Consider the following 16196-nt stretch of genomic DNA (forward strand, 5'->3'; position numbering starts at 1 on the left):
TGATATCTGCTCGAGGCTCTCGCGTTAAAACTCGGTAAAGGCTGTGGCGGAGTTGTCGATCGCACTCTTCGGTGATTATGTGATGCCTTCTAACTGGCGGTCGTCGAATCCTCGATGACGTCGAAAAACAGTCATTGTATCGTCGGAGAAGGTTTCTGAGCTGTTGATGCTTACTCACTGGGAAACTTAGATTTATGTCGAAGTCTGGTTCGCGAACTATGGTCTTCGGGGTAAATTCTGCGGGATTATAGAAAACAAACCCATCGCTGTTTTCTTCAATGTACTCGATGTATGCTATCGTCATGCCCTCGTTGACATGCTGGAACTACTGGCTGAAGTTTGTCAGCATCACTTTGGCGTTTCCTCCATGCAGTCAAACGATCCCTATTGCGAAGCAAATTTCACAGTTTAGCTGTAGACGTTGGTCGCCCTCGGTGACACCTCCTACGTCTGCGGGTGTTTCGGTGCTGACGGACATAATATTCCTGGAGCGAGGCAGAATGTTCACTCGATCTTCGAGCAGACTCAAGGCGTGGTGAACACAAGAGCTATCCGACGGTATCGCCTCATCTTCCAACGGTGTTATGGTCTTCGACTTCAGGCCGAAGATTGTGCCGTGTTTGTTCGGGAAGTCCATGTCGAGAATGACGTCTCTTAAACACTGCTGGAAGATAACGAAGGTGCCAGGATAGGTCGGTCATGAACCGTAATTCTTGCGTGCAGATTCCACTTGCCTTTATTAGGTGTCCTCCAGCTGTCCGGATTTCAGGGCCTTCCGATGCTGTCTTAACTTTCTTCAAGTAAGCGGCAATAGGTCCATTCATCGCGGAGTAGTCGGCTCCTGTGTCTATTAAGGCGGTTAAAGCGTAGCCGTCGATAAGCACATCGAGCTCTGCGATTCTTTGTTTTGCGTTGCACGCTTCTTTGTTTTAAGTTGCAGTTAGGCCTTTGCATCTGATCACGGCTGAATCGCTTTGACGTGTGGCTGGTACATCTCGTCGTAAGGTTTGTGGTCGGTGAATTTTTTGCTTGCAGGCTTCACCGGGATAGCTGAGTGTCATTGTTATGCCCACAAAACAGTTTCTTGGGCATCCTCGTCGGCGGCGAAAAATCTTCGTCAGTTCGACGAACAGCAAGCGCACCTCCAGGCGTTGCTGCTATAAGTTTTCCGGATATGAGCTAAAGAACAGACCCCGGGATGGGCCAGTGTATGGTCGGCACTGCGGCGACAGGTAGTGGCCTAGTGACGGTGAACGGGACGGCCATGGAGGGCTACGCTGAGTGGCGGCGAGGTAGTCGGCAATATTGCGAGGGCGTTCACCTTGCTGCGGGCGTGGAGCGTTGACGGCGAGCCCTCGTAGTCCCATTTCGCGGTATGGTCACGGGATGTAGACGTGGCCCGCTTCTCCGTTGTCATAACACAGCGGAGGATGGTCGAGAGCGCGGCAAACGTCGGTCTTCCTTGGAACGCTGCGCTGGGCGATGATCGGGCTTGCTGGCAGTGGCGATGGTGGACGACGGAATTGCGGCGATGTGGGACCCTGGCGCGGGCACGGAGTTGGACAGAGTCGGCGGGCGATAGCAGCGTAAGCCATCGCTTCTGGCTGGGGCTGAGTGCTCGGGGCTGCACCTGAGAAGCTTGAAGTGATTGATGTAGTTCCCCCTTGACCATGTCAGTGACGAGGCAACGTGGGGTTGCGGTGAAGGCAAGATCTTGTGTAGGTCTTCGAGCACAATGGCCCATATTGTCTCTTGAAGGTCGTCGGAACCCATTCCTTGGACGACGCACTTTGCCTGAGCTCTTCGCAGTTATATTGCCTTGTGCGCATTTCCAGAGGTTTCACAATCAGCGATGCCTCTGTAGAAAATTCAGCTAAGGTCTTCGGCTGGTTACGAGTCAGTCATGCGAAAAGTTACTGGTTGACCCTCTGCATCGGGAAGAGGACTTTCTTTTCATCAGAAATTCACTTGTAGACCGGCCGGAAAAGAAGGGCCATCTCCTCCATGAAGATAGCTATGGTCTTATAGTGGCAGCAGCATCGGAGTCGCATGAGAATCATGCGCACGTTCGTATCTACATGAAGCAAGAGCGGCTGGAACTCTCCGGCATGGGCTAGTATTCCTAAAGGGATCGAAAAGGCTACGCTAAGAGATCGAGTGTCGGTTTTTCAAGCGAAAACATTACTGGCCGCGAACTTGTGATTTCGCCGTGGCCGTGCTCTGCGGAGGCACATGACGTCACACCGCGTTCCCACACCACGGTCCTCGTCGTTGCGCTTGCCTCCGCTCACTTCGCAATGCAGCGTGGCATGCCTGATGACATGTAGGGGGATTGAAAAGGAGAGCTCGTGAGCACCGCAACCACAGTTGAGGCGGCAGTGTGGACGACGACAATTAAGATAAGCTGGATGAGGCCTGGAATCGACATTGGAACGAGATGAAAGTTAAAGGAATCGCCCAAGGAACAGACGAACAGCGCGATGAACGACTGGCTAAACGCCGCAACATAGCTAGACAACCAGACTTACCTGGACCTGCAAACAAGATTAACCAAGGCTAACCATGCTATGCCTTAGCTTTCGCTACGTATATCCTGGCATAGCTGAGCTAAGCCACTGCAAATTTTTTCCTCTCACGTGAGAGCCCGAGACATTACCGGTCTACGTGGTCGCTCATCACCACAGTTTGGTGACCGCGGACGTGATAATGCCATAAGTTCCTGTGGTAGAGACGACCACGGACCAGACCAACGTTACGGCACTCAAGGCCAGAACCTTTCCGAGGAACGCGGTGAGCCCTCCTGTTCGTCTATCGCTGTCGGCCTCCCACAGTACTGGGACCAACATACTTGGGCATGGTTTCTTCAGGCCTAATCGCAATTTCAAGCCGCTGGTATCCGCTCTCAAACCTCAAAGCTTTATTACGCCGTTGCAGCACTCAGTTCCGCCACCATTGACGAAGTAGCAGATTTGTTGAACTCTCCGTTTTCTACCGCTGCCTATGACGATATCGAGGCAGCCCTTCTACAGTGCACAGCAGCTTCACAGCGTTCTCGCATCCAGCAGCTTCTGTCCGCTGATGATGATGAAGAAAAACTTTATTTATCCCTCTTTAAAGGGAAGGGGGCAATGGAATATAGGGTGGGGGACGAACTACTTGAAGTAGGCCTCCTTTATCTTCTGAGCCCACTCCAGGATGGCCTCCTGAAGATTCGGCCTGGAGATACGCAAGGCAGCCTCCCACTGCTCCTCACTAGATATTAATTGGTTGAGGAAAGGGGGAAGGGGGTGCTTAACGCACCCCCACACGATGTGGTTTAAGTCAGCTTTGGGAGATACACAGAATTTACAAGAGGGAGAAAGGTAAATAGCGGGATGAATGGGGTGGAGGAGGTAAGGGGACGGAAAGGTGCAAGTAAGCAGCTGTCGCCACAGAACTTCACACCTACGCGGGAATTTGTCCATAAGTGGTGCAAAGGTTAAGCGGTCTGATCGGTAGTGTGAGCAGATGTCGTCGTAAGTAATAAGTCCATCACGCGCTGTATACGGCGCCTCTTCCGTGGTGAGGTCCGACACATCTGAAATCCTCAGGCACTGGCATGAGCCGCCTCGTTTCGGCAAGGCCTGCATGCACGGGAGTCCAGATTAAGGCTACAGTTTGATGGAAAGGATGGGTCAAGATGATCGAAAGGGCTGGCTTAGAGACCCTACCCGCTCCGATGTTATGTATGGCTGCTTTGGAGTCGCTAAAGATAACTGATGAATTTGGGATTGTGAGGGCTAGGGAAATGGCCGCTTCCTCCGCCTTCTCCGAGGAAGAGCCAGGAATGGAGGCGGCCGCAGCGACCTGGCCATGAGAGTTAATGACTGATATTGTGTAATAATTTGTTCCCATATTCCGCGGCATCAACATAGAGCACGTTTTTTTGAGGTGGAGAATCGTTTTCGGAAAGCCTTTGCTCGCTGACTCCTGGGCTGTTTGTGGTGACAGGGTGCATGTTTTTAGGAAGTGGGGGGATGCAGAAGTTCTCGTGTACGGGATTTGGAATGGTGTGTTTAGTCTTGATGATGGGTGCCGGAGTAGTAGAAAGAGTTTGTAGAATGTGTCGACCTGTTGCGGTGTTAGAAAGTTTGCTATATTGAGATGTGAGGAGGGCTACTTTGAGTTCAGTAAGTGTGTTTGAAGTTCCAGTAAGCATCACCCTTTCAGTGGAGGTACGTAGGGGGTCTCCAGATCGGATTTATATATTTTGCATAAAAGAGTGTCGATCTTACCTGATTCGGATTTAAGGAAATGTAGATATGGTGTTGCGAATGTAATCTTACTAATAACGAAGGCCTGGATCAAGCGGAGAAGTTCGGCCTCCTTAAGTCCGCCATGTTTATTGGAGACTAAAGGCGCAGGGTGTGATCGACTGTGGTGTGGAATGCATGTAGGGTATATGTGTTTAGCGGGTTTCTTTGAATGTGCAAACCGAGCACCCGGAGCCTGTCCACTCTAGTTACGGGAATGTGGTTTAGGATGACCTGTATGCTAGACATGTGTTTTCCGGCCCCCCAGTGGGATGGCAGAAGTAGCTCGGATTTGTGAGGGGAGGCTGTGAGATTCATAGCCCCGGCATGAGCCACGACGGCGTCTGTTGCGGCCTGTAGAGTGTCTTGTATCTCTCCATCGGAGCCGCCAGTCGTCCAAAGAGTGATGTCATCGGCGTAGAGTGAAACCTTGAGATCGGGAATAGACCGCAATGTTTGCGCCATTGGCATCATAGAAAGATTAAAAAGAAAAGGGGGTGGCACGGAGCCTTGAGGCGTACCGTAAAGCGTACGAAAGGGATTGCTCTGTGCCTATGTGTATTGTTGCGGTACGGTTGGATAAGAAGGTACATATGTAGTCATATGTCATTCCGCTAACCCGAATGATATTAAGCTCTCGGAGGATGGCGGAATGTGAAACGTTATTGAAGGCTCCGTGCAGGTCCAGACTGAGAATTGCTTGCGTATCTCGGCTGCTATTGGGTGTAATGATGTCATGCTTCATTCGAAGCATGATATCTTGGCATGAGAGAGATTTTCTAAAACCTACCATTTCTAATCGATAAAGATTGTTGTCTTCCATGTATTTACTGAGTCGGTTGAGGATGATGTGTTCGAATGTTTTACATAGGCAAGAGGTTAGTGATATAGGCCTGAGATTAGAAGTGATGAGTGGTTTGTTTGGCTTTGCGATAAAAATTACCCTAGCATGGTTTCACGAACTAGGGAGGGTGCCAGTGTTAAAGCAGTGATCGAAGTACGCCGTTGTCGCGGTGACAGAGTTGTCATCTAGACTGCGGAGTATTTTATTTTTATGAAGGTCCGGGCCTGGTGCTGACATTGTGCGCAGGGTGGCGAGGACATGGCGAATATCTGCGTCCGTGATAGCAGCGCTAAGTAGCTCATTGGGTTCGTCAGTATATTTTTGTATGTCATACTTTTGAGTAGGAGGCTGATGTTTATGGTGGAGGTCGTCGAAGAATCCGTTGAAATTGTTTTTGTGTGCATGTAGCAGTTTGCTTATGCTATGTTTGTGGTGTGTGCGCGATGTGGTAGGGTCTAGTAAGTGTCGCAAGAGTTGCTACGTGCGCTTGTTATCGAGGTTGTCATGCATGCTTTCACATACCTGCCCCACTGCTGGCAGGCCAGTTGTGTGGCGTAGTATTCATTACAGTAGTGGCGCAGTAGTGATTTCGGTCATTATTAGTCAAAACTGGTCATGACTGAGCATTTTTGGTCATTTGTAATCGATTGTAGGCGTTACAATTCGTGGTTAGACGTATTAGTCATTTCATAGTGATCAGTAGTCATTACAAATAATCTCAGTCATTATTATTCATTACTCTTCAGTAGTAAGTATTTCTTGTAAATTGTAATCAATTGTGGTCATTGCAGCCCATCGTTAGATATATTGGTCATTTCGTAATCATTAATAGTCACTGCAAATCATTACTGGTCACTTTAGTCATCACTACTCACCCTTAGACATTTCTAGCCATTTATAATAAATTGTGGTCCTTACAAGCCATCTTTAGAAATATTGCTGATCTTGGAGTCAATAATAGTCATTACAAGTCATTAGTAGTGATTATTACTTATTATTATCATTATTAACCTCTAACAATATCTGTTATAAGGTTATCATTCACTAACTGTCACTATGAATCATTTTTCATTCTTTAATCTCTGTTTAATCTCTCTTCATATGGCGTGATTATGCATCGGTGGAGACTCTGGCCGTCAGGTCTGCTGACCCAAATTTCACCATGAGCTTAGAAAGGCTTCCGCCTTAAGAGGAAGCTTTCGCTTGGCTCCCCCTATCTAAATACATGCGAAAGGAGAATTCGTTTTTCTCGGCAACCACTGCCCCAAATTTCACGAAGTTTGTCGCATTTAAAAAAAACCGACAAAATCTAGTGACTTTTTGCTTCAAAATTTTGTTTATATGTCAAAGGATGCTAACGAATAACTCTCGCTTGAGTGCTCATTAATCCTCGTTTTTCTACGCTGTATAGAGAAGGTCTGTTAACGTTTTTTGATGAACCTAAGCAGATTAGTTATAATAGTACTGTGACATGATTTGCCGGGGCAATAATCTTTTCGCCTTGCGTAGGTCCTGGACATCCTGATCTGTTCCAAACAAAACAGTGTACAACCGCGCAAACTCAGTTCTTAGTTCTAACTGGCACATGCAAACTTTCTCCTCTCTAGCAGATACAGGCGCAATTATGGGAATAATCAGGGTTTCCATGGATTGGATCGAGGAGGAGACCTGTCTACGTTTCGTTAAGCGGGCTCACCAGAAAGACTATGTACGCCTTGTATCCAAAGAAGGGTAAGCGCCTACATCACTTGTTGTTTATATCGATCCAACATGAAATAAAACAAAGAAAGGAGGTCTGCCTTGACTTTTTGCTATATTCAAAACTGCACCTATAACACGACAAAATTTAGTAGTGATTCCCCTATACTCATTGAGCACCGCGTAGTGATTGCTTTGTATAAAGCACACTTGCCCATCTTGCCACCCACAGCCATGACGGTGTGCCGTAGCAGGCCATTATTACTCAGGTTAGAAATTCCACATATGTGCCTCAATATAAGCGGGCAGTCTACCGACGGTCTTCCACATATGTGCTGTTGAAAACTGATTCCTGCGCTTGCTATGCTGTGTGTTGTATGGCGTTGCTGCAGGAAAGCGGAACGTTAACGCTGGATGGCCACACAGGTTTCGGAGTCCCAACAGTGACATCACCCAGCAAGAAGCCTGTATACTGCTTTAAATTTCTCGGTTTGGAGCCGTGTAAGCCCTTTACATTTTTTCTGCATACGGGGGCTTGAACGTGCGGATATACCTACATGGACATGTAAGAAAGGATGGTGTTAATGCAAGCAAAACAAGAAGACACGAGCATAAAGAATCATGATGATGGTCTAGTTGATAGTTTTCATGATGATGCTTAATATTTGTGTTCTAAATGGGGCGGTGACAAATAGTTACTAGCCTACTTAGGCTATGATCATGCATTGCATACACAAAAAGCAGTGTAGCATTCTACATATCGTTTTTTGGTTTTGGTATTTCTCTCCTAATTGCAACATCTGTTTCCACACCTTATGCCTGTGACGACTCCGGTTTGATAAAATAGGGTTTAGCAATTTTGGAACTAAGATCGGCTTCTCGCATGCAAAACATCTTTTGTTGTAAGTCGGATGACAAAGAGGTGCACGGCAGAGTGCATTCGTAATCTACTTATAAATATGGTTCCCCTTTTCGCGGCTAGGTTACATGCGGTCATCGTTGTGGCAACGATGACCGTACTTCACTGACCGTACTTCACTGCGGACCGTGAACAGTGGTCACTGTTCGGTGCGGGAACTAGATGACGCTACTGCTTCCGACGTCATATCAAAGCCTTCTTTGTGCAGCACAATGCCTGAATGATCGCGAAAGGGAAATGGGCTTCTGATAATTCTTTTTCGGCTGGATGCCATGACATATCGCGCATATGAATCTACGTGCCGCGTACACTCCTACGAGTCGGTGTGATGTTTGCGTACCCTGCCGTACCAATAAGGAAAAACGCGAGTTCGCGAGTTGTGCACAGATTGTCTTTCAAGAAATAAATGATTGTTTGTCATAGATGAAGCATAATTTTCACTGATTAGGCTGCTGAAATCTGAAAAATACACGTTTAGCTCCGATATGAACGCAAACAGCCGCGAGCTTTTAGCTATAGGAATATTTTAATGTCCTTTCATACACCTTTGGTGTCGCGGCATAGCCCAGCTTCTTAGCTAATATTTGGCATCCTTCAATGCGTATTTAAATAAGAGGATGAGGCGTCAGAGCTCGTACGTAGACGTAATTTCAGCGGATTGGGCATGCAGTCATGACAATAAACATGGATAGTCTCCTTTGTAAACATACATTTCTACGTTGTGAAAGGTACATATATGAGGTAAGTTTTATTTCGCTGCAAGCAAGCTGCGCTAAAAGCTGCCATTTCATTTTATATAGAACTGCGAAAATAATAAATATTTCATTCGATATTCCTGAGTACCTCCCATCCAAAAATTTTATTTAATTGATGCGGTAGACGCAAACGCACAAAACTATAGCGTCAGCGTATGTTTATGCCGTAGTCGGGCGTAGGTCCAGCGTAGAAGAATCCGGGAGACAAGGTATATGTGTGTTCTAACTATTCACTTCGATGCCGCACCCGTAATTTGTTTTACAAATGGAATGATAGTATCAAGGAAAATTGATCGCACTAAGCGAAAGCACGTCCCGCGCGCGTGCTTGTCTACGTATTAGCACACCTGCCCGCTGGGCTCTCTTGCACCGCTAAAATGTTGCAGTTCCTCCACCTTAACTGCTGGATGAACCAAGATGCATATCGCGTTAACCGATCTAAGCGCCGAATTTGTTGTCATCCTTCCCGTCGCCACCTGCCTGTCTGCAAATGTGCTCCACCATATGCAGGTGCTACTCGTACATAGGCCGCAATGGCGCTGAGCAACCGTTGTCCTTGGGAAGGGGCTGCCACTTCGTTGGCACAGTGACGCACGAGTTGCTGCACGCGGTGGGCTTCTTCCACGAGCACTCACGTCCCGACAGGGACAACTACATCACCATCTTCCCAGAAAATATTATGAAGGGTGAGCGTATATTTTGGTTAAACTTTGAAACGGGCTTTACACCCCCACACGTTTACTTTGTTGAATGATCTAGATTCCTTTTTGAGGCGCCTTGCCCCAGTGAGCTGGTGACGTTATCGACGCGCTGCGAAAACTTGTTCTCTTTATTCTTATGTCGGCTACGCCTACTTCTGTGCAGCGATGTCGAGTCTAACCCAGGGCCACGTCTACTGGATAACGTGCTTTCAACTTTGCGACGTGTTGAATCTGGCTAGTGTGATATTCGCAATGAGTTGCGTGCAATAAAGGGTTGGCCAGCGTCAGCTCATGTCGAGGTAAATCAATGTCCGCGTGTGCTTCGTACGTTTGATGTCGATATTGTGTAAGCGAAAAATTTCGTCAGAAGTACATCGCCGGAATCACTGAACGTATCTAACTGAATTTCCACGCAGGATAAGGCAATAATATCGCGCTGTGAAGACACAGAAACTAGATTTCCCCGCTGCAACTTGCTCTTTTTTTGAATCCCTGACGAAAAAGCGAATCAAGGGGTACATCAGAATCAAAAGTCATTGACATATGTAGCCATCACATTGGCATAACTGTCAATCCAGGCCAAATAGATAGCACGCATCGCTTCTGTCAGTACAGCAGTGAGAAATAATAGGACAATGAAGTTTACTTTTTCAATGGCAAGCAGCCTTAAACAGATAAAGGCTACAAGTTTACAAACACAAATTTTGCTGTTCGTGAGGAATTGTCTTTCCATACGCGTCTCGCTCAACGCGAGCTCATTGACTTCCGATTAACCATACATGCATAATTTAAGCTAACCATCGATAGACTTTTCATTGATCGCATTGTCAACAAACACGACGCAGCGTCCGTCTCTGTAGCTCCCTTAGACTTATCGCATACATATTAAAGAAAGTCTACACATTTTGGGGTGTATATCTGCGACAGAACAATATTCTCCATCAACCTTGCTTGCGTTTCCTTTCTCAAAAACGCCTCGCCCACTACTTCACTGTCGGCAATGCTATGCCATGCTGATAACGCACATGCGATTCGTTACTGTGAAGTACCGTGCTCACAGCATTAAAGAAAGGAAATCAGGACAAGACAGACGACGTTTATTGTTGTTGTTTGGCGAGGTACGACTCAAAGGATGTAAACTTTTCTTTGAGTGTAGACCTACCTTGGAAACACGTGCATATAAGAAAAAGTTGTAGTTTCGATCGAAAAGCGAAGCATGGATTGGGATAGCAAATTAGCAGGCAGCCATATGATGTAAGGATAGTACTTTTATCGGCCATGCAAATCTTTAAACATTCCCTTGCTAATTAAATTAACAAGCTTGGTATCAGCCTCCACAGCAGATGTGAGCACATCATACTCGACGAACGCAGTGAGAACGCGGCATTAGAAAGCGTGGCAGCAGCAGCGAGCGAAGTGACATTCGTGTTGTCTGTCGCTTCAAAGTAAACGCAGCGCCAACAACGCACATCACGCGCAAATCTACGATGCGCCGCCGTACCTAGACTGTGCCCCCAACGCAGATCAATTTCAATATACGGCGGCGCGAGTGGGCACAGCCGCCATATGCGTAATTGTATTCGGGAGTAGAAAGCAACCCCGCCGCCCTCGGCGCCTCGCAATATTGCTTGCTTCGAGTGCGACGAAAGACGGCGCGCTTCCTCCCGCTGTCTTGCCCTTCCCAAGGGCGCATTTGAACCACGATCGTTCGCTCCCGTCGGAAGCTTTCATTCGCACATAAAGCGCAGGGCGCGCGGCGATGGTGTTACCACGGTTGGACTTTATACGGAATATCATGGCGACTCCACCGAAAAGAATGCGCCTTGAGTGTCCCCATACCTGCTATCGCAATGTAAATCCAACATTATTGCCTCGCACCTATCCATATCATTCAATACCATTCGTAGTATTGTTCCTACATCCGTTGAAATTTCGTCCTACTGAGATTACTGTAAATGCGACATATGGTATCTTAGGAAAACATTGCTGAGCTCTAAAATTACGCATCAAGAAATCCTATTCTGTTCCGACGATTACACTATCTATCACAGAGATAGTGTGGACGACTGAGAGGGGGTTTGGCTATTGCTGTCCATAAAAAGGTTATCATGTCGCTTCTTGTGCTCATGCCTTGGAATATCGAAATTCTCTGGTGTTGCATACCATTGCACCAATCGAATTCAAGTTATGATAAACGCTACACACAACCCAATAGCTCCTCCAGTTTCATTTACGTATTTAAAAATAACATTAACTGTATACCATCCCAATATAACAAAACTGCAATTTCCTTCTTGGTGTCTGACTTTCCGGATATTGATCGGCGAAACTTGCGAAGGCGATCACTTCTACATTGTGAGTTCGTTCAACTAACACTTGGTTTCTCAACTGTGCTATTTACCAACCAACCAACTTGTATTATAATAGTTTTGTTCTTTTCTCGCTTATACCACGGGGGTTTAGGTTATCACTTTTAGAGACGGTTTCAGTGGCCAATGGTTATTAGTATTCGCAGTTTATGCGCCTTTCTGCTCACGCCACCTAAACAGAAAACAAGTACTTGTTTACAAAAGAGCAGACGCCAATGCTCATATTGGTTTGAAAGGTTTCATGTCATTCTTGGCAACGTTTTCGGAGCCAACAGCGCACTAGAATCGGTGCCTATACAAATAAAGGTCGATGGAACTAGCACATGCGGATATACCGAATGTTTCATCTCGCGTAACTGAAACGAAACCATGGTTCAATAATACACTTCGGTCTGTAAAATATGAAAAAAGCGTTTCTACAGGACAGCCAAACGAAGGACACACGTGAATTTTGGAGTGAACATAAAACGTGAGATTAAGGCTATTGCAATGATCTGCGTCATCCTAAGGATAACTACATTTGTAACAAGCAGTCTCTGCTTCAAAATAAAAAGAACAAGTTTACAAAGCGATCTCCTCTGCCCGAGGTCCCACCATTTCACCACTGCTAGATAGTTCTAGTTTGCCGATGGCGCAGATATTATTCCATCTGTTTCTTGCAATTATGTAATTGCCGCAATTACAACGAACAACATCCGCAAATCGACCACCCTTCGAACACAACTAACTATACAAGGCCCCTATGAATATAACAAGCACTTGTGGTTCTGAGTTTATTGAAAACCTCAAGATGTCAATTTTTCCGGCATAGATAGCATTAACTCAAAAATGTTACAATATACAGTAGTTCCCTCTTGCACAGCCCTTTCTCGCTTGTCTCAAAAGACCCTATAAATCGGGGAAGTTCCTTGTGGCTATATGGTTGGTAAAGATACAACATTTGTATATAGTCCTCTCATAAGATATATATAGTCGTCTCATGAGAGCGCTCTTATCAATTACCACTTACCACCCAATATCACTAAAATGTTTTCCCGGTAAACAACTATAACTGTAGCACATCAGTTGGAAATTAACAGCTTCTTCTTCCAACATCAGCATGGTTTTAGAAAAAAAAATCATGTGATGCACAGCTAAATGAATTATCTACAGATATTTTCCTAAACATGGATACAGCCCACAGACATATTCTATATTCATTGATTTCACTAAGTAGTTTGATCGCATTGATCACTGCTCTTTCGTAGCTTTAATTTCGTTCTTGAACATAGATTCCTTAACAGTATATCTTGCAGAAGAATTTGCTTTTCATTCCGTAAACAATTATCCGTTCTCGATAACTACATTTCCAGTATGAGTGATGTAATATCTGGTGTACCTCAAGGATGAAACTCGTATCATGACTCCTTCGTATTTATATAAGCCACCTTTCACCCAAAATAATGTCAACCACTCGCTTGTTTGCAGACGACCGCGTGACCCATTAAAAGCTGCTCGCCATCCGGTCACATCGCTCTTCAAGGAGATCTTGACCGTGTTAGTAACTGGTGCTCTTCGTAGAAAATGATACTAAACTTTGACAAATTCAAAGTGATAACATTCACGCAAAAAGCCACATTTGCTGCTATCGGTTACTCATTGGCTAAGAACCCCGTTACACGCACTAACACATATAAGTGGCTAGGGAATCTCTTTACACCTAAACTGCCATGATCTTCCCACTTCGAAAATTAAGTGCTAAAAATTGTTGTATGCTGGGTTACTTCAAACATAACCTTCGTAGTACGATTTCCCTCACAAGACAAATTGCCCGTCAGATATTTGCGAGGATTCAACTCTTCCTTGCGGCACCTGTCTGGTCGCCTCATCAACCTTTCCTAATAACGACAATCGAGGTAATTCAAAACCGCGCCACCCGCTTCATTGTGTGAGATTATCCCCTGGGAGTCTAGCGTGAGTAACATTGACAATTTCATCCCTCTCAACTCTTGAATCGTGATTAACCATAGCATTGCTTTAGGTGTTTCACGAAATTATCTTTAGCGCGCGCCCGTCCACACTGATGCTCACGCCTACATAGTCACATCAGTGTGTAGCGGATTTTTGTCTTAACCAACGCTTTCAATTCATCTGCGTGGATATGCGCGATGTATAATTGAAATAACCTACCAAACGACATAATTGACATTCATTAACTTATTTCCTTAAGAGCATACCTAAACATATCTCTACAAGTTAACACAACTAAACCTACTGTGCATCTCTGGCTACGTTGTGTGCACAACTTCTTTCTTCAAGTATTGCGTTATTTGTATTTGGTACAGATTGTTCATTCAACTTTACCCTCTAATGTTTGTGTAATTTATTTTTACTCCTTTTTTTCTACCTTATACAATCATATTGTTTCCTTTACTGCCTTATCTATATATGTTAGAGACTTCTTGTTTCATGGTCACCCGCGAACATTGTATAGTTTCCTTGCCCTTTTCTTCTTTTCTTGCGAACCTTGCGTGTGCTTTAATGTTTTGCCAGAACCCCTTATAGCTCACAGGTGTGAGCTATCGCGCTCCCCTATTGAAGTACTGTAAGAAATGTGAGTGACAGACGATATTAGGCTCTTATCACCTTCTACTGCAAGACGTAAAGTTACAGCATGAAATGGTTTATTGCATGCGTGAGTTTCACGTGGGCACATAAGTCTAAGCGGTGCAATACAGCAAGGCTATAGTTTTTGCATAATTTATTTACGCTAGTGGTTGGAACAGTATGAGAGAGAGAGAGGAAATAAAGAAAGAAAGAACAAACGTTTATTGGCGGTATGAATGTCTTGATTTTGACTCCTAAGCGTTCTTTAACGAGAATTCCCTTGATCATCTCAAAGTTCTGTTCCTTGTGAAGTTGGCTATTGATTTCCAGAGCTCGTGCTCCCTATTTCTGGCTCGCCACCTCATCCTCAGGTAACCGTGCAAATTGCAAAATAAAAGTGGTTCAGTGTGTTAAAAAAAGAATTGGAAGGCTCGTAAGCACTTATTTTCTTATACAAGCGCAAAAACATTATAAAAGAAGAGCCGAACTCGCACTTTCAATGCTCTGTGCAAGTCACTCGTCTTGCACATCAATGAGAAAAAAGATATTGCCTTTCGAGAATAGCATTCAGAAGCTCTAGTGGCTTGCACAATAACGTGTAGAGATAATGTACCGATTCCAACAAAACTGCATTGAAGGAGAAATAAGAAAGGAAATAGGAGGAAATAAATAAATGAGAAACAATGAGAAACACAGGTGCAAAGGCATAAATATATTGCATGATTTACATCGACTCATTTTCTAATAAAACAATGTTAACGCCACATTAGGGCGTGAAGTCTGAGGAAGGGCAGAGCAAAACTAAACCAAAATTAGAAAGAAAAAAAATATCGCATCTTAGGATTTCTTATCGCACTGTTGTGCGAAAGCACTTTTTGCGACATGGTCAACACGTCAACGGAAACACGTAAAGGAAATAATGACAGACAGAACGACTGACAGGAAAATCATGGCACTCGTCGTGCCTGCTGTTATGTCTTCTATTTTTATCTGCTCGACGCTATCGTCCATGTACCGAAACGGAAAACCTTTCTTTTTTTTTTCATTCAGGCTGCAACTTTCGGAAAAGGGAAGGAATTCAGGCACACTTCCAAAAACGGTGTTTCGTTGTATTTCGTGTCGATAACCCGGCATTGATACAATAACAATATCTTAATAAATAAGTGTGCATTTATTGTTAGGTTTGAAACGTTTGCGAAATGAACTTGAAATTGGCTTATCTGGTAACCACTTTTCTTTCTTGCCCAAAGAACTGCCTTTCTTCCTTTGCCTTGCAGGGTTCCTGTCAAGCTTCGACAAGGTGGAGCCTAGTGAGATCCGCTACCTGACACGATTCGACTACCAGTCGGTGATGCTGTATGGCTCGGACGCATTTTCCCGTGGCGGCGGTCTCCCTTCCATGCTGACAAAGGACGGCAGAAAGCTCAGGGATGTCTACGAAAAAACGGGGCTAAGCTACTTTGATATTATTCGCATCAATGCTCTGTACAATTGTACGCAGACATAACTGAACTTTGTGTGCCTGAGGTCATTCAACACTAATATATCTTGCCCAAGGAGCGAAGAATTCATACGAACGTGCCTTTAAGAAGATGTCACACGAAGTAAGCAATGTGAATGTGTATAGAGAAGGAAATAGCTATCGGTAGAAAAAACTGCGGCACTTATGAACCTCACTCGACGGTCGACTCCTGAACGATAAGAGGTGCTACCCAACAGTGCGAATACAGTGTGATATGCCCTCGAAGAATAAATGTTCTTGACTCGCATGTTTCCAGTTTACCTGCCTCTAGTTATTTTGTTGCGTGCGCGTAGCATTTGTTATGTTTTTGCGCATGCAAGCGTTTATTTCAATCAACTCCACATACATGAGGGAATCAGCTCAGACTGAGAATCCGCGCCCGGTACAGGGGACACTACTGGAACCAGGACTGTGCAATGCACCACGTGTAGGCTGAATTATTAAGCATATTTAGTATATTGACGTCCCAACTTCTTTCGTAGAAACGTGGAAAACAGCAACGGTTGCATT

The 16196-nt window shown here is 45.1% G+C and overlaps 1 protein-coding gene across 1 annotated transcript; it reads left to right on the forward strand.

The window, feature by feature from the left end:
• Positions 1-6781: 6781 nt before the first annotated feature.
• Positions 6782-15671, forward strand: LOC135916364 (astacin-like metalloprotease toxin 4). Its single transcript, XM_065449725.1, has 3 exons — positions 6782-6867; positions 9019-9194; positions 15442-15671. The coding sequence occupies exons 1-3, from the start codon at positions 6782-6784 to the stop codon at positions 15669-15671; spliced, it is 492 nt and encodes a 163-aa protein (XP_065305797.1).
• The last annotated feature ends 525 nt before the right edge of the window (positions 15672-16196 follow it).

This window comes from Dermacentor albipictus, chromosome 8 (assembly GCF_038994185.2).
Source record: "Dermacentor albipictus isolate Rhodes 1998 colony chromosome 8, USDA_Dalb.pri_finalv2, whole genome shotgun sequence".
Classification (NCBI taxonomy): domain Eukaryota; kingdom Metazoa; phylum Arthropoda; class Arachnida; order Ixodida; family Ixodidae; genus Dermacentor; species Dermacentor albipictus.

Bases quoted from the DNA above. Each gene is read 5' to 3' on its own strand.
- LOC135916364 (XM_065449725.1), top strand. From the start codon at position 6,782: ATGGATTGGATCGAGGAGGAGACCTGTCTACGTTTCGTTAAGCGGGCT. The intron at 6,868-9,018 runs GTAAGCGCCTAC...CACCATATGCAG, and splicing joins CGCCTTGTATCCAAAGAAGG to GTGCTACTCGTACATAGGCC. The intron at 9,195-15,441 runs GTGAGCGTATAT...TTTGCCTTGCAG, and splicing joins CCCAGAAAATATTATGAAGG to GGTTCCTGTCAAGCTTCGAC.